This window comes from Narcine bancroftii, unplaced genomic scaffold, assembly GCF_036971445.1.
Source record: "Narcine bancroftii isolate sNarBan1 unplaced genomic scaffold, sNarBan1.hap1 Scaffold_142, whole genome shotgun sequence".
Taxonomy (NCBI): domain Eukaryota; kingdom Metazoa; phylum Chordata; class Chondrichthyes; order Torpediniformes; family Narcinidae; genus Narcine; species Narcine bancroftii.
This window is the reverse complement of record NW_027211877.1, coordinates 409,299-434,653: the sequence shown is the minus strand read 5'-3', so window position 1 is coordinate 434,653 and position 25,355 is coordinate 409,299. Positions and strand designations below refer to the sequence as shown.

Genomic DNA, 25,355 nt, shown 5'->3' with positions numbered 1-25,355 from the left:
ACTGAGGCCTTAAGGAGAAAGGGAATGTTAGAGCCACCCTTTGTAAATATGGGGTCCATATTCTTCCACAATATATGTTTGAGGCGGCCTGCTCACCAGGACGAAAGCCAGTACACAAGATGGATGACGAACGCGGTGACTACACAGATCCTGCGGCAACCAATCATCTTCGTCCCAGGTGACATCCCGCACAGTGGGAAACAATGAGCAATGGCAAGAACACCCACCAATCCGAGGCTGGCTTTGCCGTCTCGAAAGACCTGTCATCAGTAGCGGGAGAGTATATAAGCAGAGCTGCCAGTTCAACGAACCATTCTTCGACTTCGACTTCACGGGTGTGTATCATTCATTCTGTCAGAAATAAAACTTCACACACATGAGTCTCTTTAAAACTGATGACACGACAAGCTTTATTTACAAGTCTGCAGAGTTGGACTCAACTGGTTTCTCACCAGTTAAGCCCCGATACATACAGTGCATTGATTTTTATACCTTTATTATTTGCCCTTCCCCTTCTTATTAATACTGTTTTAATTGGTTAGTATTACAAAAACATTCTAAGTATAACTGCATTATTAATTATCACGTTCGTTACGTACGCTGTGAACTCTACATTCACTGAATTCTGTTTCTCACACTTCTTATCAATCCTTTGTCTCCTGCATGTCTCTCACTATGACCATGAAAAGATAGGTTTAAAAAAACATATTCAGCAGCTCCTTCTGTCCTTGACTGCTAGTAAACTCTCTGTCCGTTCTGGCTTCCCTGTTTATGATTAATCATCACATTTTAACTTAAGTCTTTTTAACCTAAATTTTCTATATCACAATCCACCCCTTTCTCTCTTTAAAATGTGTTCAATATATGTATAGATATGAATGGGGATTCTAAGCTAGGGAAGAGAAATGTTTTATGATACATTAATCTCACGCTGAAATAAAAGTCTTACAGGGTCTCCCATCCCCCCTGGTTGCATAGCTTGTTCGACCATGGAAATCACCAGGCTGCGTAGACAGGGAATAATACAGGGCAAAATAAGTAGGAGGAATAAAATACCTCCGATGACCCACAAGAAGGTACGCCACCAGGTTCCTCCAAACCATTTGTCCATCCAATTAAATTGTGGGAAAGGATGCCAGGTTTGAACCGGTACATGGGACAATGTACGAATATTATCAGCGATTTTACGAACGGCTTTTCCATTATCATCAATCTGTAAGCAGCAGTTAGTCAAATTAAGTTTGCCACATACACCTCCTTCCGTGGCTAGGAGATAGTCTAGGGCTAGACGGTTCTGATATATAGCAGAGCGCATTTGACCTTGCTGGGATGCAAGTAATTGCAGGGCTATAGCTGTTTGATTTGTAACAATTTCAAGGACTGCTTGTAAGCGAATTATGCGATTTAACATATATATAGGAGTACGATAACCCCAAGATCCATCTTGAGCCCATGTAGCGGGACCATAATATTGAATTATGCGCTCTGGAGGCCAATCATCTCTCCATTCTCCCAAATGTACCGTGGTAGAGCGGGGTTCACGATGTAATGTATCAAAGACCTTCACGCCTAATTTATGACCGTGATCGTGGGGTAGAAGGAAAAATTCTGGGCGGATTATTCCTAGGAAACAAGTTCCACTCCACTGTGAGGGAAGACGAGTATAAGCTTTATTACCACATTCCCAGAATAATCCATTTGGGGATACTCCATACTCCCTTTCCCAAACTCTTTTAAGAACAGGATTTGATTGGTATGGTCCTGTGATGGTGGAAGTGGTACAATTCCAAAACTGAATACTGCTATTAGACAGGGGTAGGCAATTAGTTTTAAAAACAGTGGATAAGAACCAAGTCTGAGGTTTAGGAAACCAAGTGAAAACACCAGGCGAAATGCGAATCCATACAGCCTTGCAGGGACTTTCTCCTACTGGGTATTTGCCGGCTCGTGAGAGACAATAAAAACCAGAGGGGACGTTAGAGAGAGACCAGGTTTCTCTTGATCTCGTTCGGTTAGTTGTCCAAATACGGGAAATCATGGTCAATGAATTGAGAGGTTCTCCCCACCAAGGCCATTGTTCTGACATCCGTGGACCCCCGCAGACCCAACAATTGGTTACATTAAAAGTTCCTGCAATTTTAGTTGCCAGATCTACAAAAAGGTTATCTCCCCCAATTGCATTACCGAAACTTACATGGTTATTTGGATGGACTCGAACTAAGTCCGGCTGTCTTAAAGGGACAGGCAATCTCGAGTGTGGAGTGTAACTTCTCATTGGAACAGTACGTTGGTGTATGCAAAACCAGAGTCCATCAGGGCATGGTGGGCTTGAGTCACCTTTCCAACCGTTAAGAGGGAAAGGAGTGGTATTAGGAATCTGTATATAATGACCCATATTATTTCCTTCTTTTTCCACACAAGGGGTATATGGATGTTGGGTGGTATTTTCTGCCCAGCATTTCTCAGGAACTGAGGTATGGGAAATGAAATTACCTTCCTTTCTTCCCCAAATGTGGTCCTGAAACAGGACCACTGTATCTCTGCATTTCTTACATTTCACACCTGATAAAGACATAGGCAAACTAAGAAAAATCAAAGAACATAACAATAACATTGTGAATTAAGTCTTTTTGCGAAATCGTAAGGTAAGAGGTTTTTCTCCAGGAATACAAGTCCAATCTGAGTTCGTATCAGGGTCCTGTGGCGCCTCTACAGGTCCCTTAAATCTGGATGCGTGTGTCCACCCCTTCTCTCTTGTTCGTGCTGCAGCTTCTGTAGTTAAGAGAACTTGGTATGGACCTTCCCACTGGGGCTGGAGCTTTTCAGTCTTCCAGGTCTTGATAAGAATCCAGTCTCCTGGTTCCACTTTGTGTAAAGAAAAGTCTAGAGGCGGTGTTTGTGCCAATAGTCCTCTCTTTCGTAAATCTGTAAGAGAGCGTGACAGTGCCTGTAAATAGTTCCTAACAAATATATCCCCTTCCCCCAAGGTGGGACACCCCTCAACTGTACTCCAGAAGGGAAGCCCAAACATCATTTCATAAGGGGACAGCCCTACATCTTTTCGTGGGGCAGTACGAATTCTCAATAAGGCTAGGGGCAGACACTTTATCCAAGGCATTTTAGTTTCCACCATTAACTTTGTCAATTGGATTTTTAGTGTTCCATTCATACGTTCGACCTTCCCTGAGCTTTGTGGATGCCAAGGGGTATGTAATTTCCAAGAGACCTGTAATGCATCACAAATCAATTGCTGGATTTTTGAAGAAAAATGTGGACCCCTGTCTGAGTCTATAGAATCCATTATACCATATCTGGGGATTATCTGCTCTAGGAGGAGGCGAGCTACTGTAGAGGCTGTAGTATTTATTGTTGGGAAGGCTTCTACCCATCGGGTAAAGTGATCTATTATCACCAACAGATATTTCCATCTTTGAACTTGAGGTAACTCTGTGAAGTCGATCTGGATACGTTGAAAAGGGCGTATGGCTAATGGTTGACCTCCCATGGTCCCTGTCCTCATTATCTTCTTATTAATTTTTGTGCATAGGTAACAATTTTGCACCTCTTGTTGGGCCAAGGTGTAGATTCCTTTACACACATATTCTCGAAGCACTGTGTCACATAAGGCTTGGGTGCCCCAGTGGCTCTGTTGATGCAGGTGTTTTAAAATATTGCGAGTTATTTCTTTATTTAGAACAATTCTTCCATCTGGTGTTTTTCCATGTTCCATCAGGTAACTGGCTTGCGCCCAGCTGATCCATGTTCTTTTCTTCCTTAGCAGTGAAAATGGGAGCTGTCTTTATGCCTTGCCTTATTGGGATTAAAGTCAGCAAACGGACTTCTTGTTGCATGGCTGCTCTTTTGGCTTCTTCATCAGCCAGTCTGTTTCCAATTGCTGTCGGGTTATCTCCCCTTTGATGGCTTGGTATGTAGACCACTGCTATTTCTTGGGGTAATGTTAAGGCTTCTAGAGTCAGAGTAATCATCTGTTCGTGTGCCAATTCCTTTCTTCTTGATGTAATTAGACCACGCTCCTTCCAGATCTTACCAAAGGTATGCACTACTCCGTATGCGTATTTGGAATCTGTGTAAATCGTTCCAATTTTCTTTGCCAGTATTCTGAGGGCTCTCTGCAAGGCATATAGTTCACAGGATTGTGCTGACCAGCTTCCGGGTAGTCTCGCGGATTCTACTACTTTCCAAGTATTTCCTTCTATTATAGCATACCCATTTCTTCTCATTCCGTCAACACATCTGGCGGAGCCATCAATGTAGAATTCATATCCTTCTCCCAGCGGAGTATCGCAAAGGTCTTCTCGGGTCTTGGTCTGAAGATCTGTCAACTCGACACAGTCATGCTCCACCTCTTTCTCTGTTTCACTGCCGTATAAAAATTGAGCTGGGTTGCAGCTATTAATTTTTGCAAACTGTAAATCTTCTCCAACCATTAAAATGGTTTCATACTTTAATATGCGAGAATCAGTCAGCCATCGATGGGCAGTTTGTGTTAATAAAACACTCACAGAATGGGAGGTGTACACAGTCATCTTTCCTCCAAAAGTAAGTTTACGTGCTTCCTCTACCAACAGAGCAGCAGCCGCTACTCCCTGGATACACGTCGGCCATCCGCGAGACACTGGGTCCATCATTTTGGAAAGGAAAGCTACTGGGTGTCGCTGACCGCCTTTTTCCTGTGTTAAAACTCCCACAGCTGTTCCTTGGTTATGAGTGACAAATAGCTGGAAGGGCTGTTTTAAAGAGGGCAGAGTGAGCACTGGGGCTCGTGTTAGGCGATGTTTCAAGTCCTCGAACCATCCCTCCTCCTCCTGGGTCCATTTCAATGGATAGTCATTTTCATTTGTCAGTTTATCATACATAAACTTCACCAAAGCTGAGTAGTCCTCTATCCATAACCTACAGTATCCTAAGAGTCCCAGGAATTGTCTTATTTCCTTCTTATTACGGGGTAAAGGCATTCTAGTGATTCCCGCAATTCGTTCAGGGGTAATCCGTTTCTGTCCTTTACTTATCTGGTGTCCCAGATATATCACAGTTTTCTCAACAAACTGTAACTTGTTTCTGGACACTCGTAGACCCTTTTTCCCCAGATAATTCAAGAGTCTAATGGTCTCTCTCCTCATTTCTTGTTCCTTGGGTCCTGATAATAGTAAATCATCCACATACTGCATTAGTTGGGAATCATCAGATTGTGGATAGTCCATCAGGATTTGTTCTAGCATTTGTCCAAACAGGTTTGGAGATTCAGTGAACCCTTGGGGCAATACAGTCCACCGAAACTGTCTCCGTCTACCTGTCCATGGATTTTCCCATTCAAACGCAAACATATCTCTACTTTCCTCTTCTAACGGACAAGTCCAGAAGGCATCCTTTAAGTCGATAACACTAAACCACTCATGGTCTGGGGGAATCCGACTCATAATAGTATAGGGATTAGGCACCACTGGGTGGCGGGTCTGAACAATAGCATTCAAACTTCTTAGATCCTGAACTAGGCGATAGGATCCATCTGACTTTTTTACTGGGAGTATAGGGGTGTTATAAGGTGACATGCATTCTTCTAATAGTCCGTCTCGTATTAAAGTCTCAATTACCGGCTGTAGCCCTTTTCTCCCTTCCAAAGAAATAGGATACTGACGTTTCCTTACCGGCTGATGACCTGGTATTAATGTGACATGTAAAGGTGGGATGTCCAGACCTCCTCGATTTCCCTCCTTATACCAGACTCTCTCGTCAATCTGCCGTTCATCCTCTTCCTTTAAAGCGCAGAGGTGGACTCGCACTTCTCCGTCCACAGGGAGAGCACCCAAACCTAGGAGAGCCTGTAAGTCCCTTCCTAGGAGGTTAAATCCAGCCGAAGGTAATAACAAGAGGTCTTGTACCCCTTCTCTTTCTTCCAGTTTCACTGTTACTTGGGGAATTATTGATACCATTCTGGGAGCCCCTTCTATCCCAGAAATTGTCAAATTACTTTTTATAGGCTCAGTTCCGATTGGCACAGTTATTACACTACTTCGTTCCGCTCCTGTGTCCACCATAAACACCACCTCTTCTCCCTTGGGACCAATTTTTAGTTTTACCAGGGGTTCCCTCTTATATTTGGTCCCTAACATTTGGAACCCCTGACACCCCTAATCTTCTTCCATAAGTTCGAGGGCACGCAATTCCCTCTTGTATCGGGGGCATTCCCTCTTAAAGTGTCCTTCCTCATTGCAGTAATAGCACTTAACGAACCTCCGGGGTCTTCCCTCTCTTGGATATTTTGGATTGTTTAGAGGAAGGTTTTGTTTTCTTTCCCCTCTGGATTCAGCATTCATCTGTCGGATAGTCTGTACCATAACCTTTGTCGCCTTCTTTTGATCTTCTTCTTCTCTCTGCACATATACTTTTTGTGCCTTTTTTAACAGTTCACTTAGGGGTTTTTCACTCCAGTCCTCCTCCTTTTCTAGTTTCTTTCTAATGTCTTGCCATGATTTGGAAACAAATTCAATTCGAATAAGCTGTTCACCCATTGGTGTACTAGGGTCCACACCAGCATACTGTTGGACATTCTTTCTCACCCTCTCCAAAAAATCAGTAGGGGACTCGTCTTTCCCCTGGTGGTTCCCAAATGCCTTGGTAAAATTGTGACCCTTTGGCACAGCCTCCCGTATCCCTTTAATTGTCCACTCTCTATATTGTCTCATACTTGCCAATCCCTCGGGTGTTCGTTTGTCCCACCTGGGTTCATTTAAGGGATATTTTTGTTCATGGGGTCTAGGGTCCCCAGGTTGTTCATATTCCCACATGAGGAGGGCAGCCCGTCGAATCATCTGCCTCTCCTGGGGTGAAAATAATGTTCCCATTATTGCCTGCATCTCTTCCCACGTATATGTGTTTGGTCCCAAGAATTGGTCAAGCTGTTCAGCCAGTCCTATAGGATCTTCCAATAACTTTTTCATTTCTTTCTTAAATCCCCGCACCTCTGTACTAGTTAGGGGAACATTCACATATCCTGTTCCCCCTCCCGGTCCTCCCATAGGAACTTCTCTCAGGGGATTTAGGTTTATTGAAAAGTTTGATGGTCCTGGACCAGTCTGGGATCTTGTCCAGGGTCGGTTTACCGGTGGAAGTTTAGGGTCCGACTCCCTTAATTCATCCTTTTTATCCCGGCCCCCTTCGGGGCAATCAGATTCATCACCTTTCCCCTCCGGTAATAAGCTTTCCTCGGGCGCAGTAGGCACCGGGGGAATATAAGGAGGGGGAAGGTTGTCCAGAGGTTCCCATTTCTTTTCTCCTGCCACTCTCAATTTAAAACATTCTGTTAAGGATCCTGGCCAGGGAACCCAACAAAATGCATATGCTGACTCTTCTTGATTCACCTTTGGTCTCGAATTTACATATATGTTTAATGCTTGTTTAACCCAATCCTCATCAGATCCAAATTTCGGCCACCAGACCGAGGAACCTTTAATAGGTTGTTTTGACCAAAGGAGACAATATTGGACCATCTTTTTCTTGTTTTTGTCCCGATATCTTTTACTATCCCAATTTTCAAACATTCTCCCCAAAGGGCTGTCAAGGGGTACTCCCAGGAATTGTCCTGAATTTTCAGACGAGCCCTTAGATTTTGATCCTCCCATTTTCCCACCTAGATCTGTTTATCGTTGCTGAGGACCCTCTCGCTCTGGACCCTACTCCCTTCCTCTCAGACGCCTCGTCGGAGGTGCTGTCCCTCTTTCGGTTACCGCTGAGGTTTTCCTGGGGTTGACCCCTCTCTTCTCGGCACTTCGTCGGAGGTGCTGTTCCTCCTTCGGTTACCGCCGAGGTTTCCCTGGGGTCTATCCTAGAGTCCCGCGACAGGGTCCTCACACAACGACAAAAGATCTATACTTAATCTATTCCGTTAGGTTTTTATCCAAACAGGTGTATCCCGTTACACCTGTTACCCAATCCCCACACCACAATCGTAAGTCGTCACTTACCGGTGTCTTCCCGGGGATTGAACCGTCACCCTTCTCCTCTCCGTCTTGTCGTGTCACCCTGTCCGGATACCACTCGCTCAAGCCGCCCGAAGCGACGAGCAAGGGACTAGGAGCCGCTGAATTCAGCGGGGTGCACCGCCTCCGATGTCCCTCTTCTCGCCTCCCCTCACCGCCGGAGTGTAGATCCCGGACGAGCCCCCATTTGTCAGAAATAAAACTTCTCACACATGAGTCTCTTCAAAACTGATGACACGACAAGCTTTATTTACAAGTCTGCAGAGTTGGACTCAACTGGTTTCTCACCAGTTAAGCCCCGATACATACAGTGCATTGATTTTTATACCTTTATTATTTGCCCTTCCCCTTCTTATTAATACTGTTTTAATTGGTTAGTATTACAAAAACATTCTAGTATAACTGCATTATTAATTATCACGTTCGTTACGTACGCTGTGAACTCTACATTCACTGAATTCTGTTTCTCACACTTCTTATCAATCCTTTGTCTCCTGCATGTCTCTCACTATGACCATGAAAAGATAGGTTTAAAAAAACATATTCAGCAGCTCCTTCTGTCCTTGACTGCTAGTAAACTCTCTGTCCGTTCTGGCTTCCCTGTTTATGATTAATCATCACATTTTAAATTAAGTCTTTTTAACCTAAATTTTCTATATCACACATTCCACACATCATGGTGAGTGTGCTGGATATCGGTGTGAAGGAAGAGACTTTCACCATTGACCACCTCAAACCAGCACATCAGAACATTAGCAAATTCAGCCCCCACGACCCAGATATAGACGACCGAAAGCAGCGAACAGCGCTGGTTCTAGGAAGGTGGGGCATCATGCTAACTGGGATGCCACCCTGTACACAAGATGGCCGACGAATGTGGCAACTGTTCAGAGTCCACGGGGACCAACAACTTTCATACCAGGGGACAACGCGCACGGCAGGAATCAACAAAGAAGGGAACACTGAACAATTGGAGGCCGGCATGGATGTGACATCACTCCAGTCGACAGCAGCAGGGAGAGAATAGAAGCAGAGCAGCCAGTGTAATAAAGGAGTCTTTGACTTTGATTTTTTGGGCGTGTGTCCACCTTTCCACCCATCACAGTAGCGCGCACGCTCCAATTTCACATCGAATGGTCTTGCTCATCTTACATCGGGAGTCACGTGTACAGTTTCCTTACCTGAAGCATGAGAAGTGCACAAAGATCGTCAGATTTGTTTCTGGGGTGTTTTAAGCAGGTGATAGAAGGAAAGTTTGAATGTGGATCTCTTGGTCGTTGGTAAAAAGGGAGATGACCTTACAACATTATGAGAGGACACAGCAGCACGGATCGAGAGAGGATAATGCAAAGGAGCCGAACACCAAGTGTCACAATTTCCCAATAACCAATCAGCTGCTTAGACTTTAAGAAATGTCTTCAATGAAAATGTAATATCCTTGGAATTCTCTCCGCTTTTGAAGGTGCATTTGAAATTGGGATCCATGGACTTGTGATGAGTTTATTGCCGTACCCACTCGTAGAGGGATCATATACATTGAACTTAGATGTAGATACTTTGAAAAAAGTAGCAGACATTAAATTGGAAGCGGTAATAAATATGAAGGAAAGATTGAGAATAAATAGTCTCCCTTGCAGTTGGGGTACAATGTATTGCTTGAGATCAGAGGAATCCTGGAGCCAAGACAAAGTGTTCCTGTGTTTCCCAAGGATTTGATTGTTGTTGGATTAGTAAAAAGTGGAAGGGCCGAAGGGTCTTCTGATCCTTCGACTGCTTGATTTGTCTTCTGATGCTGATTGGGTTCACCTGTGTATTCGCTCGCTCGCTCGCTGATTGGTTGCTTCAGTTACGCGAGGCAACGGGTTGATTCGGTGAGGCCGCTATTTGATTGGACGCTGAAGTCGGGTTGGATTGATGGGCGGGTTCGCTGGTTAATTGGCTCTTGCTGTGAGGAGGCGGGACATTTGCGGCAGCGTCGTCTGCTCGGGGTCCGTCGTGTCGCCTCGGGCGCGAATGGGAGTAAGTTGGCGGAGGCGCCGGAACCTTCCACAGCCGCGCGGTCCAGGGAAAGCGGGCGACCCGCACCCCACCGGGCCCCACCCGGGAGCGGCCGGTACCGGCTGGGTGTTTGGGTGGAGCCGAGGCGTCGGTGCGAGGCCTGATGCCGCCGACAGGGCGAGGCTGGAGGCCGCGGGGTTACTTGCAGCGGGAAGGGGCGGGGTCAGGTGATTGGCAAGTCTTGTTTGCGCATGCGTGGTGAGTTCGCGCATATGTTGCAGATACGCATGTGCCGATTGAGGGAGACGAAACGAACCCTTTGCGCTCGCGGCAACTGACGACTGGCGCATGCGCACAGAAATTAAGATGGCTGCCCCCAGCTCATGGACCCTGAGTCACAAAGTCAATCCTGTGACTGTTCTCGTTTGTCAAATCATTTGATTTTAAAAATAGGCTCTAAGACTTCAGGTCTCCTCGCTCGGGGGCAAAAACCCCGACTTGCGACCATCGTGGACCCACCCTCCCCCCCCGACTCGACCTTTGTGGGACCTTTGGACTAAACTCCTTTAATTAAAATAATAACTATTTATAAACTCCTACAAGACTTCAGGGCTCCTCGCACGGGGGCAAAACGCCGACTTGCGACCATTGTGGGGTCTGATTGATCCTTTGGGCTCCATTATGGTCGCAGGTCGGGGAGGACCTGTCGGGGTCATTGGGTCGCTGAGGAAGGGATGGAAAACCAATCCATTTTTTGCTTCCCAATGCTCATAGAATGTGTCTGATTCCATCCGTTTTTCCTGTTGTAGTATCACATTCTTCATAAAGTTAGATGTTACTTTTTAAAGTTGTGTCACCTGAACAATAATGCTCCAATCCTTCTGATCCTGACGTACCATGTGTTTAAAATGTAATGTTTCTCAGTTACTTGATCGAATGCCTTAAAAATATAGGGACTTTGGTGTTAAAAATACAGAGTAAAGATTTCACCAATCCTTTTGAATTTATGATCTCTGGGATTTCTGGTCATGTTTTCTATTTAGGTTGGTGTATCTTGCAGACCTGTTTGGTTGCAGCAAGTAAGAAGTTATCCATTTGTAGCATCCGCTGCGGCAGCGCTACCAAATAAAGAGACATCCAACCAAGGTGAGTGTAAAACAAAGACTAGCTTTTCTGGTTTAAATTTCCCACGTGTGCTCACTGGCCCACCCACTTCTGGTAACGTACCCCTGACTTCCAGCATCACTCTCCAGCTGGCTGGCCGCTACGCGGAAGTGAAGGGCATCTCAGCCCGCACATGGTGCAAGGCCCAGGCTCCTTCTCAGTGATAAAGGGGACTCTGTGCCATCTTGGACTGTCCAAGTGTTGCAGTTATTTGGCCTTTTTTGCTTGCCCAGTTGCCTAGTGCGCTACAATCTCAGCGTTGATAAGGGGGAAATTCTTTCAATGTTTTATTCACTTTTATTACAGAATTCTTCCTAGTATATCTGTGTAACATTGAAAATTATGGGTTTTCATGAACAGGGATCATGATTTTACTCATAATTTGGTGAGCCAATGGATAGGACAGTTTTTGCTAATGCCCCATGGGAAGCAAAATAAAAATGAAGTGACAAAATTAGGAAGGTTTGTTGACCCATCTTTTTAAGCAGGATGTCAGGATGATTTTCATCTTGCTTGCTGAATTAAAATGTGATTTGTCAGTTCTTAATGGCAGCTGCCATTATTGGCATTGCAAGGAGAGATGGGAAATGGGTCAGGTCCTTGGTGGTCCCAGTAATGCAACGTAGAAAGATGTCACGGGGCTGAATGTGGTTTAGGGAGGGAGAGGGTATTAATTTTTAGGAAAAGTATGTGGCCAGCCACCTATCAATATTTTTTTATCAAATAGAAATTCCTGCTGGTAGAGGCCATTTCCTACTTTGAACAGGCCCAATGTCATTATCCAAGCAGATATTGTTAAGAGCCCAAAGGATCCCAAAACCCAGCAGCAAGAGACATTCACCAAGACAAGTGGTTTTTAAAACAGAAGTTATTTTTAATCAAATTTAATCATGAAAATAGAATTAAACTTTAACCTAACTCTATACTTAACAATACTTAACAGTGCGGCTAACTCTATACTCTAACCTAACTCTATACTTAACAGTGCGGCTTTCGCGCAAACAGAGGAACTACTGACATGGTCTTTGCCCTCAGACAGCTCCAAGAAAAGTGCAGAGAACAAAACAAAGGACTCTAAATCACCTTTGTTGACCTCACCAAAGCCTTCGACACCGTGAGCAGGAAAGGGCTTTGGCAAATACTAGAGCGCATCGGATGTCCCCCAAAGTTCCTCAACATGATTATCCAACTGCACGAAAACCAACAAGGTCGGGTCAGATACAGCAATGAGCTCTCTGAACCCTTCTCCATTAACAATGGCGTGAAGCAAGGCTGTGTTCTCGCACCAACCCTCTTTTCAATCTTCTTCAGCATGATGCTGAACCAAGCCATGAAAGACCCCAACAATGAAGACGCTGTTTATATCCGGTACTGCACGGATGGCAGTCTCTTCAATCTGAGGCGCCTGCAAGCTCACACCAAGACACAAGAGAAACTTGTCCGTGAACTACTCTTTGCAGACGATGCCGCTTTAGTTGCCTATTCAGAGCCAGCTCTTCAGCGCTTGACGTCCTGCTTTGCGGAAACTACCAAAATGTTTGGCCTGGAAGTCAGCCTGAAGAAAACTGAGGTCCTCCATCAGCCAGCTCCCCACCATGATTACCAGCCCCCCCACATCTCCATCGGGCACACAAAACTCAAAACGGTCAACCAGTTTACCTATCTCGGCTGCACCATTTCATCAGATGCAAGGATCGACAATGAGATAGACAATAGACTCGCCAAGGCAAATAGCGCCTTTGGAAGACTACACAAAAGAGTCTGGGAAAACAACCAACTGAAAGACCTCACAAAGATAAGCGTATACAGAGCCGTTGTCATACCCACACTCCTGTTCGGCTCCGAATCATGGGTCCTCTACCGGCACCACCTACGGCTCCTAGAACGCTTCCACCAGTGTTGTCTCCGCTCCATCCTCAACATCCATTGGAGCGCTTACATCCCTAACGTCGAAGTACTCGAGATGGCAGAGGTCGACAGCATCGAGTCCACGCTGCTGAAGATCCAGCTGCGCTGGATGGGTCACGTCTCCAGAATGGAGGACCATCGCCTTCCCAAGATCGTGTTATATGGCGAGCTCTCCACTGGCCACCGTGACAGAGGTGCACCAAAGAAAAGGTACAAGGACTGCCTAAAGAAATCTCTTGGTGCCTGCCACATTGACCACCGCCAGTGGGCTGATAACGCCTCAAACCGTGCATCTTGGCGCCTCACAGTTTGGCGGGCAGCAACCTCCTTTGAAGAAGACCGCAGAGCCCACCTCACTGACAAAAGGCAAAGGAGGAAAAACCCAACATCCAACCCCAACCAACCAATTTTCCCCTGCAACCGCTGCAATCGTGTCTGCTTGTCCCGCATCGGACTCGTCAGCCACAAACGAGCCTGCAGCTGACGTGGACTTTTTACCCCCTCCATAAATCTTCGTCCGCGAAGCCAAGCCAAAAAGAATACTTAACAAACCCAAATTAACCCCTTTTTAATTCTAAGTGCACATATTTGTAATGTGTTTAAATTTAAGAAAAGTGATTTGGTTCACAGTTCAATCTTACTTCTCTTTCTTCCAAGTTCTCTGGATGCAGGCAATTCCGCTGTGCACAGAATGGAATGTGTATAAATTTCACCAGGATTTGGTGCTCGAAAGGTAAATGTTTACCGCTCAGGATAGTTCTTGTAGGGTTTTTAGAGAGAGGTGTGTTGTTCCAGGATTTCCACAACTTAGGTACCACCATTAGTCACCTCAATGTCTCACTGATAAACTTTGCCCCGTTAGGGTTTTCTAGATGGTAACTTATTTCTGCAAGCTACTACAGAGTTCCATTCCTCTTTTTCCAAACAACAGGAGTTCTTTCTTCTGCTTAACCTAGTGTTAGATAAACAAAACCTAGGAGTGAATTTCCTGTAAGCAGCCTGCAGAAAGGTACTTGCAGCCATCCTGGCTCCATTTCCAAACAATGGTCATTCATTTTATGACATCAGTTTGATTAACACCTACTTTTGAATGTGAATAACATTCTCCAGAGATCTTCAATAATTCTTCAGTCTTTCAAATAAGATGTTTTAAAATGTATGTGTGTGTATGTATGTAACCTACTCTAAATCTTACCAAAATACCAAATATTACCAAATTCTCCAAATATATTTATCCATTACAATATCACGTAAGGAGCATTTAAGAGATTCTTAGACAGGCATATATGGGTGAATGAAAAACAGGGTTGTAGCGGATGCACAGCACAGTATTACAAACCACCACCATCAGTTCACAGACTTACCTGACACGTCGCGGGCTAACAGTGCTGGGTACCAAAGTACAGTGAGTGGATCAAATGAAGCCCCTGCCTAAAGGCATGGGGCACTAATGGCTCGTAGATTTAACCTGCTGGTCCTGTGGACCGGAAGGTGTTCACTAATATTCTCATTGACAGGCAGGGAATAAAAGGTCTGTGTATGTCTGCAATAAACCAGTCTTGAGTTGACTACCTTTGTATGTGTTTGCCTTTATTTAGCAGCATCTACCACAGTAGCCGATACAGGGTTTTTTTTTTGTTAGAAATATCTAGATCAACACAACATCGTGGGCCAAAGGGCTTGTACCGTTTTGTCATATTCTGCTATTGCTTGACTTTGAATATCTGTTGTAAGCTCTGTGAGACTTGAGTAATGTAGCAAATGTGCACAGCAACATTGCAGTCAGGAGTTTGTATCTCCTGGTTGACTTGAGCTTTTCTCTTTTTCACACAATGCTTTCTAGTTCTGGTCAGTAAGAAAAGAAATATTGTGCATGTTGAATATGTCATTATGTCTGAAAGTAACACTGGAAAAGAGTCAGTAACACCAAGGTAAATAGCATCCTTTAGTGGCTGGTGCAGTTTCCTGACGGGCACAAGTTATCACTCAGTGGCGACAGTGATGTGAAAATGTGGGTAAATTATTTTGTATATGATTTATACATGTTAAAATTAGCTGTTGTTTGTTCCAATTTCAGGTAGGAGTGGTTGCAAAGTGGGTAAGGATAGAAAATACTTGGGGATAAAAAACTGGGGCTTGCATTTGATGGTGTGAAAGTCAAAATGGAAACTCAGAATAAGGCTCATCTGATTTAGCAAGCCACTGGCTCTCATACATCCACCAGAAGTGAATCTAGAATTGAATTATGAGTCTTTTATGGTGGGTATCTTCAAAGTCTGTTGATTGCAAGACTAAATTAAGAGCCCTTTTGCCCCTGGCTGTGCTGAAAGATTGTTTTGTTTATTAACTAAATCTTTCTGAAAGGGAGAATAGTGTGAAGCGGCTTTCCAACTCGTTGGTGATGAATCTTGCAGTAAGATGTTTCAAATAATTATAGATTCCTAATTCCTCCCAGTCCTCGGGCATTTTCTCCTGCAATCTACATCAGTTACCACCATCCAGGGATTCTCATGAAGGGTAAGTTTCAAATTCACCTCCTCCAACCATGTCCGTGCCCTCTGTGGCAAGAAACCCAATCCAGAGTAAATGACAGATTGGCTGAGCGCCTCCACTTGGATCACAATGGCCATCTTGGCTCATGGTCACAAGATGTTTTAAGTTCCATTCCATTCCCACACTGACCTTTGTCTTCTGCCTCCTCCATTGTCTGGGTGAGGTCAAATACAAAGGAACCATCTCTTATTGAATTTGTGAATCGATGGTATGAATATGGAATTGTCCAAGTTCATGTAACCAGCCCACACCCCCCCAGGTTTTCTCTCTGTCCTGTTGATCCACTCAGTTCCCCTCATATTTTCCCTTCCAAACCAGATGACTTATAAATGTGGGCAGAGAAATTATAGATGGAGTTTAATCTGGACAAGTGTCTTGCACTTTGAGAAGAGTTGTAGTAGTGTTGCAATGAGGGATCTTGGGGTGCAAGCGCGAGCTCCTTGAAAGTGGCAACAAAAGTGTAGGGTGTTAAAGAAAGTATTCTTCATTGAGCAGGGCATGAAGTATAAACGTGGTTAGACCACATTTCAAGTGTTTTCTGCATTTCTAGTTGCTGCATGACAAAAAGAGTTTTTCAGGGGGTTGCTTGGGATAGAGCATTGGTTCTGGGGAGAGGTTGGACAAATTTGGATAGTTTTCTCTGGAACATTGGAAGCTGAGTGATGACCTGGTTGAAATTTATCCAATTATTGTAGTCCTGGAGAAGGTAGATTTCTTCTTCCCCCTCCCCTGTGGGAGATGTAAAAATAGTATGATGCCTATATTGAACATGAGAGGGGAAAAGGAGAGAAGTGAGGCAGGTTTTTGCACAGTGCGGTGGGGGTCTGGCCCACGCTGCCAGGATAGTGGTGAAATCACCACGATTTAAGAGGCATTTGGTTGGTCACATGAACAAGAGGGAATAATGGGTGATGCGTATGGACCATGTGCTGACAGATGGGATTATGCTCTGTTGGGTGATGATTCATCTCTTTTCAAGGATTGTTGCCAATGGGCAGTAAACTTTTCACAGAGGTCTATCTCCAATGAATGTATTTAGAACATTTCCATGAGTTAATTCCCTGTAGAAACACCAGTTTATCATTCAAGCTGTGGAGCCACAGCAATAATGCAAAGTAAAAGGCCATCAATACTGAATCCATTTTAATCAGCCTTCACCTTGTACAATGTTCAGTTGAGACAAGAAAATCAAAATGCAACTTTTATCATCAAGGAAAGATGAATAATCCTCTGTACCACAGAATTATTGCTGAAAAAATATTTGGAAAATGTTGTGAATTCAGCTTCCAAACAGTTGATGAAGAGGAGCCACAACGAGATTTTTAAAAATTAAACCCAGAACATTTATTAGAAGATGTTTATCACAATAAACATGTTCAGGTTCAGTAATGATCGATTCTGGATTGGCATGTGGCAGTAATAAAAGGAATGCAGGATAGATATATTCCAAGGAAAAATAAATTAATGATTTGAATTGTGGTTTAAATGGTTTTGTGGCCAAATTTGCGGAGGTCACCAAGATAGGGGACAGAGTAGGAAATGTAGAAACCGTAAAGTTGCAGAAGGATATTGACAGATTAGGAAACTGGGCAAAATGATGGCAGATGAGATTTAACACCGAGAAATATACAGTTGTACATTTTGGCAGTGGAAATAAACAGGAAGCATACTATTTGGATGGGATGAAAATTCAGACCTTGGATGTGCAAAGGGACCTGGGTGTCCTTGTGCAAGGAAAACTAAAAGTTAATGACCAGGTGAAATTGGTCATGAAGAAAGCGAATGCTATGTTGGCATTCATTTCAAGATGAATAGTGTACAAGGGAAAAGTCATGTTAATGAGGCTCTATGGGGCACTGGTGAGACCTCATTTTGAGTACTGGGTGCAGTTTTGGGCCCCCTATCTGAGAAAGGATGTGATGTTGTTGGAGAGGGTGCAGAGGAGAATGATGAGGATGATTTCCAGAATACAAAATATAATGTACGAGGAGAGTTTGACAGCTCTTGGATTGTATTCATTGGGGTATCGGAAATTAAAAAAGAAAGCTCATGGAGATATTTTGTATTTTGAAAGGTTTAGATAGGGTGGATGCGGGTAAGATGTTTCCCTTGGTGGGTGAGTCGAGGACAAGAAAATTAGAGGTTATCCATCCAAAACAGAGATTGGGTTGAACTTCTTTCGCCAGAGTGTCATGGAGCTGTGGAACTTATTGCCTCATACAGCAGTGGATGCCAGATCACTGGGAGTATTTAAACAAGAAATAGACAAGTATCTCGTTAGTGAGGGCATGAAGGGATATGCGGAAAAGGCTGGAAATTGGAAGGAGTGCAGAGTAGCTCAGTGTGTATTTACGGAGCAGATCCGATGGGCCTGGTGGCCTGGTTCTGTTCTTTTGTCTTGGGATCTTGTTCTCATTTGAGAGTGATTATCGAAGGCAACTGAGAAAAATGGAAACAATTTGAGGCAATTGTTGGAGTAGGTTATTTGTTTGCCATCTCTATGTAAAACTCCAAAATTATCTGTCACTTTGGATCAGTGCTGGTCCCTCCAATCCCTGAGGAACATAGTCTTTCTAATATGTCATGTGTTCTTTCAGTTACAAATGATTCTCTTTTTCAAACATGGCCACAGGTTACTCGTGCTTCATTTCTGTCTTGCAATCTTTTTGGGTGGTTTTTCAGTTGTAAATGTGGAAAATTCCATTTTGGGAGTGGATTTCTTGTCACATTTTTCCGTGATGTATTTGAAAAAACGTTGTTGTGTGGACTGCAGCTCTTGAATGCAACTGAGCTGCATTTGTTGTCCTTCCAATGCCATCTGCTGCCTGACAAGCCTTCAACCTGATTCCTGCCCTTTCCAAGCCTTGCTCAAGTGTTTTCCTCGCCTCGTGACCCCATCGTAATGGTGTACAGACATGCAATAAGCCACCATATAAAGGCAGGGTCTGAGACGCAGGTCGTAATGCCCCCAGATTATCTTAAAATCGCAAGATTGGATTGGCAAGAGTTGGGTGTCGTCCACAGATCTGACAGCTGCTGGGCTTCACGGTTACATATGGTTCTGAAAAATACTAGGGATTGGCGGCCTTGCAGAGATGATCGTCCCCTGAACAATTCCACCGTGCCTGACTGATACAATATTCCAAATTGACAAGACTTCTCAGCCAACCTCCACGGCAAATATGTATTTGCTAAAATAGATCTAGTACATGCTTACTATTAGATTCCATTTGAGTCTTCGGATGTCACGAAGACACCAGTGATGGTCCCGTTCGGCATGTTTGAGTTTCTGAGAATACCATTCGGTCTGTGGAATGCAGCTCAGACATTCCAGTGGTTCATGGACCACGAACTCACTGGCCTTGGGTTTTTTTTGGTGCTTGTGTTGATCGAGGAGATTCTGGTTGTAAGTGTGGATGAAGAGAAGCACAAGAGCCACCTTATCTCATTGTTTCCGAGGCTTGAGGAATGTGGCATCGTGATTAATCCCAGGAAAGTGTTTCTGGTGCTTCTGATCTTGTATTTATGGGACCTAGAGTTATGCAACATGGTATTTTGGCTGATGAATGAGAAGTGCGTGAATTTTGAGAATTTCCTCCCCCCATTAAGGTTGGCCAATTGTGATGGTTTTTAGGTATGAGGAATTTTTATCGCTGTTCCCTGGTGAATGCCACAGCATTTCTATTACCTCTTGCTGAACGACTCAAAGGATCTGATGTCTGCTTCAAAAAGACCTTAACTTTGTGTATGCTTTCCATGATGTGAACACTTTTCTTGCAAATGTCACGAAGCTTGTACATCAAATGCCTAAGGCCTTGCTCTCTTACAACAGATGCATCTGTCAGTGCTGTGGGAGCAGTGTTCGAACAACTAGTCTGTGGGCAATTGGAACCTTGGTGTTTTTTTTCAGCCAAGCGGTCACTGGCTCAGGCAAAGTATAGTACATTTGGGCAAGAACTCTTAGCTATCTATCTCGCAGTGAAACATTTCTGTTTTAAAAAATATATATTTATAGTTTTGTATACAGTTCAATATAATAATAGAATCGTATCCAAATGATACGTTCAATGATCAAAATAGAATAAAAAAATAAATGTTGTACTGTACATAAAAGTGAGAAGAGAAAAAAAGTATAAAAGAAAAAAATACAGATCTAGGTGCAAAGCTCCTGTGATTACTATTCCCTTCCAAAAGGAAAGGCAGGATATTAATAAAATAGTAGAATTAAACCAACATGATAAGGTTCAACCATTAAGATTAAAGAAAAGTGGTGGTGGGGTGGAGAAGTGAATACATTAGATATCCAAACCCATATCTAAATATGGTTTCCATATTTTGAAGTAGGTATCATACCCAGTTCTAATATTATAAATCACCTTTGCTAAGGAAATACAATTTTGCATTTCCCCACAATCAATTTTAAGATTGGATTCAGATCTAAAACATGAATTTGAAAAATTAGGAATAAATTAATTGATGTGCCATGAAATATAATTGATGAATAAGTTATTATTAACTAATCTATCAAAAACATTAACTGCTGTCCCAACAAGTGTCAGACCAGCAAAAAGGGTCAATTTCAGTTCCCAAATCCAATTCCCATCTTTCTTTTGATTTATTCAAGTCTGGATTTGGAGATTCCTCTTGAAGTAGAAGATACAATTTGGAAATGTTTCTTTGTAATTCCCTCATGAATCCCAATTTCCAATCCAATATTTCAGCTTTTTTATTGGAAGGTCATCCTTTGACCATTTGTACAGACCACCAGCCTCTTATGCATACTGTATCTCTACTTGCCAAGGGAGATTCAGCACTTGCACTTCATCCTTCAATTTTCATCAGACACACGTGACATCTGAGAGAAAGCGAATTGGTGCCCAATCCAGGTGCGACATTACATACAACTACTGACATCAATTTCAATGCCATGGCTCATGTACGATGCACTGATCCCGATTTCATCCGGTGTAACCAGATCAACTCTGGTCTCCATCTTCAAGATGTGACCCTGGATGAATCGGCTGAAATGTTGGTCTGATTTTTTTCCCCCAACAGGGAGGACTAGGCTATTTGTGTGTGCAGCTATGAGGCAGGAGATTTTCCCTTCACAATCTATCTCCTCCTGGTGGAAGAGCATCAATCAAACTGGTTAAGGAACATCTTACCTGGGTTCGTTTAAAACAGAATATTGGATTATGGGCAAGGACTTGCTTGCTGGGTCAATGCCCTAAAGTCTCCAGGCACATGAAATTCAAGCTGGGGGATTTTGTTGTTTTGGATTCCCATTTCCAGCACATGCACCTTGTGGCTTGAAAGGTCCACTTCTGCCATCTCGGCAATGTACTTTTCTGCTCACGTGTGAGGACAGGACTACCAGGTGGAAGGATGAAATTCCTATCATCGCCATCTCTGTAGAGACAATTGATGGGACTTTTGTGGATCATTGGATTCCATCTTTTGGTGTTCTGGGCACTATTACAACAGATCGAGGGTCTCAGTTCGAGTCAGCATTAGTCCGAGCTCTCACTGATCCTCTGGGCACTACCTGAATTATGGCTAAGCATTTCAGGGCCAACAGCATCTTTGAGCATTTTCCTTGACGATCGAAAGCACCATTGACAGCAGGTGGCAAATCATCGACATGGAGCGAAAGTTTGCCAATGGTTCTCCTTTGTGTGACTACAGCTCTTAGGGCAGATCATGGATGTTTAGTGGAAGAGCTAGTCTATGACTGTATGCTGACCTTGCCAGGTGAGTTTGTGAATCTGAGTCCAGACACAGTGCTCATGAACAGGTCAGTTATCTTGATTTTCTTCGAAAAATGAGATTATTCTGATGTTCTCCTATGTGGCAGCATCATCTGCAGTGGATGTGCCAAATGATTTACAACACTGTACTCGTGTGTTTCTTTGACATGATGTTGTTCGTAAACCACTTTAGCCCATTTACGATGGTCCTTTCCAGGTCTTATGGCACCATCCATAGTGTTTTGTGATTGACAGGAATGGAAAATGTAACACTGTTTCCATCAACAGGTTGAAGCCAGTGTATTTTGAATGTCCACATTCTGCATCAGGGCCAGAGGGCCAGTGCGCCAGAGGGCCAGTGCGCCAGAGGGCCAGTGCGCCAGAGGGCCAGTGCGCCAGAGGGCCAGTGCGCCAGAGGGCCAGTGCGCCAGAGGGCCAGTGCGCCAGAGGGCCAGTGCGCCAGAGGGCCAGTGCGCCAGAGGGCCAGTGCGCCAGAGGGCCAGTGCGCCAGAGGGCCAGTGCGCCAGAGGGCCAGTGCGCCAGAGGGCCAGTGCGCCAGAGGGCCAGTGCGCCAGAGGGCCAGTGCGCCAGAGGGCCAGTGCGCCAGAGGGCCAGTGCGCCAGAGGGCCAGTGCGCCAGAGGGCCAGTGGGCCAGAGGGCCAGTGGGCCAGAGGGCCAGTGGGCCAGAGGGCCAGTGGGCCAGAGGGCCAGAGGGCCAGTGCGCCAGAGGGCCAGTGCGCCAGAGGGCCAGTGCGCCAGAGGGCCAGTGCGCCAGAGGACCAGTGCGCCAGAGGACCAGTGCGCCAGAGGACCAGTGCGCCAGAGGACCAGTGCGCCAGAGGACCAGTGCGCCAGAGGACCAGTGCGCCAGAGGACCAGTGCGCCAGAGGACCAGACGTACCCCTGCATTTCCTGTCTTGCAGTATCATACAAGTTCAGGCTGAACTGTCAACCCTCCAGACCGTTACCCTGGGGACAGTTCCATTCAGTCGCCTCCTTGCATGGAGCAGAGGCTGGAGGTGGGGGGGAGGGGGCTGTCATGGTGATGTATCTGCCTGCTTTGGGAACGGTGCCAGTTGCCGCTGATGATGTAATTGGATCGTCACACTGGAGGAATAGCCCACGTGCGCAGGTGCGTTAAGCGTCAGTATATGGGTGATGGATCTCGGATGCAGGAGGAGTTGACAGAGAGGGTCAGGATCACCGTGTGGCACTGAGCTAAGGAGAAGGTCAAAGGGGTTTGGCTGGGTGATGTTTGGGGAGTTGAAGAATGCAATGTTGTGTCTGAGGAGGATAAAGAAGGTCGACTGCATTGTCTTCTGGAGGAAACGTGTGAGGGTATTCTTTAATTGTTTGTAAACGATGGTATATCAGTGCAGTTACAAATCTAACCCTTCCCTACCTCACACTCATTACCCTCTATTATTTTTCCATCCATGTATCTTAGAGTGTTTTGAATGTCCTTATTGTACCAGCCCCCACCTCCACCCGAGCAATGCATCCGAGATCCTCACAGGTCTGTATTTTATAAAAAAAAACTTGTTTAGACGATCAAATCAAATGATGAATGAAGTTCTATTGCAACATCTTGTGATCTCATCATCATTTCTTTGCAGATTATGGGCAAATTGAGAGAAAAATGTTTGTCTTAAATAGACACTATGAAGGAGAGGGGGAAGGGTGGATCCCTTATTGTATCTGCTGTGCAAATACGAGCTGCATTGTTACACCTCATAACAACACATGTTGAAGAATACTGCGGAATGGTCATGATCTAAAATACCCAAACTGGAGAAATAAATTGAGATGAATGCCTTTGGAATGAACTTTGGAAGGCATCATTGGGTTTTCGTGACTTGCTCATGAACCAGAATTTCTCTCACTTGGGTTCTGGCTCCTGAGCCTATTCTCTTGCTTCTATTTCAATCAAGTGGCTACTTTCCCTTCCTGGCTCCCATGCAAGCTCGCTGTGGCTTCTTTTGTACTGACTGTTATTATGTTGTTGCAAAGTACTGTCCATCCATCTTTTCTCAAAATCTGGACTAATCCGTACCAACTCATGAAATATTGATGCTCTCCATTTATTGACTTCCTTGATTTGAGTTTCTTCATGTCCAACATGGTTCAACAGTGGATGGCAGAATCGCAACTCTGTTGCGCTGCCAGTGATAGGGATGGGGTTCAAATCCTGCTCTCTCTGTGAGGAGTTTCTATGTTCTCCCTGTGTGTGCTTAGGTTTTCCCCGGGGTGGGGGAGGGGGGTCCAGATTTTTCCCACTGTTCAAAAAGTATGAGTGTGTTGAAGGTGAATTGGGAGGCACAGGTTTGTGGGCCTAAAGGGTCTGTTACTGTGCTGTAACTAATCTTAAAGTATCGCATTGACTCTGATATGTCACTAATGTAAATCTTGGTAGTAATGGTGTGTATGATTCAGCTTTGTCTTGATCTCTGCGGCTATTGGCCTCGCCTCTCATGTGGAACCCTATAACTTGGGTGTTTTGGAATTACTTAGTTGTGAGCAGTATATCTGAATGAATAGCTTCACTAATTACTCACCATGTTCATGTTTAAAGTCCATCTATCCTTGTCTGCCAAGTCTGCACTGGAAAATTGTAAATGTTACTCCACTCTTTAAGAAGGAAGAGAGGCAAAAGACTGTAAATTTTAGACCAATCTTCACATTTAAAAAATCACGTAATTTGTTATCTTTTCCAAACAAATACAAGCTTTCATTTTGCCAATGATTCATATTTAAATCCACATAATTTTTCCAAGTAATCCCAATACATTCCCTCGCCACTGCTCATACTTACTGAATAAACTCAATTTGAGATTTATCCATTCTTAAACCCATTGTTAAAGTTGTAATATACCCCATTTAAAAAAAGCAGTGGATCTAACATTAAAGTAGTCTCCAATAATTCCGCCTTAAACTCTAATTTTTATCCTAAAAGACTTACTTTATCACACAACCAGACAGAATTGAAAAAAAAGTACCAATTTGAGTCCCACAATTAAAACATAAATCCGAATGACTAAATCCATATCTTTTTAACTTTTCCGGGATTTAATACAACTGATGTTGAAAATTGTAGTTCACCAAATTTAGTCACACTATCTTCACACATAGTAGTCCATCCTTCTTGGGATAATTCTAAGGATAAATCTTTCTCCCATTTAGGCTTTGATTTATCTAAATCCAGTTTAGCCATTTTTTCTTGCAACAAAGAATACATTTCTGAAATAAATCCCTTTCTGCCCCATTTACAATTAAATTTTTAAATTTAGTTAACTTAGGCATGTTCGATTCCCACCCAAAACTCTTCACTACTGGAGCATGTACTTGAAAATATGCAAGCAAAGAATTTAACAGTACCTCAATTTTTTCCTGAAGCCTAACATAAGAAAAAAATATCCCATCTTCAAAACAATCTGCTAACACTTGAACACCTTTCATCTGGCAAATCTTTAAATACTGAGATTACTTATCGAGAAGGAGATGTAGTTATCCTGATATGATGGAATTTGTAATGAAACCTTACCTCCAGTTCCTATTGACAGATTTCTTTTATACCAAGTATCACATACATGTCATAATACTGGCACATTATAATAATGCAAAAGACGAGGAGTCCATCTAAATATACACTGATGTATAATAAAATGTGAAATCTGTGATAATAACATTTTAGCCCAGTGTGGAGGTTGATTAACATTGAACATCCTATTAATAAATTTTAACTGATAATTAACTAATAATTTAGTAAATAATTCTGAAAATGAAGCCATTGTCGTCCCTAATGCATATTGCCATGTTAAATTTTGCAAAAATACTCTAGCCAATGTACCTTTCTATAAAAATATTCTGATTGCTGCATAACTCTTTAAAAACTATGTTTGGAAGCGAACATGGAATTGATTGAAAAAGCTATTAAATATAAGGAAAATTATTCTTTTTAATACAATTCACATGTGCCATTCATGTCAAA

At 43.7% G+C, this 25,355-nt stretch overlaps 1 protein-coding gene and 1 long non-coding RNA gene across 2 annotated transcripts in view; one reads left to right on the top strand and one right to left on the bottom strand.

Annotated features, from left to right (window-relative positions):
• Positions 1–379: 379 nt before the first annotated feature.
• Positions 380–9,811, bottom strand: LOC138750426 (endogenous retrovirus group 3 member 1 Env polyprotein-like). Its single transcript, XM_069912470.1, has 2 exons — positions 7,983–9,811; positions 380–2,925 (listed from the first exon to the last, which is right to left on the bottom strand). Exon 2 carries the CDS (start codon positions 2,612–2,614, stop codon positions 911–913), a length of 1,704 nt encoding a protein of 567 aa, XP_069768571.1. The 5' UTR covers positions 2,615–2,925; positions 7,983–9,811; the 3' UTR covers positions 380–910.
• Positions 9,812–13,366: 3,555 nt separating this feature from the next.
• The window catches only part of LOC138750427 (uncharacterized), a 32,332-nt gene continuing 20,343 nt past the window's right edge, over positions 13,367–25,355 (top strand). Inside the window, exon 1 of the long non-coding RNA XR_011349333.1 lies at positions 13,367–13,800. This is a non-coding gene — a long non-coding RNA (uncharacterized lncRNA). The remainder of the gene's footprint in view (positions 13,801–25,355) is intronic.

Coding starts and splice junctions, on each gene's coding strand:
- LOC138750426 (XM_069912470.1), bottom strand. CDS start 2,614: ATGTTATTGTTATGTTCTTTGATTTTTCTTAGTTTGCCTATGTCTTTA.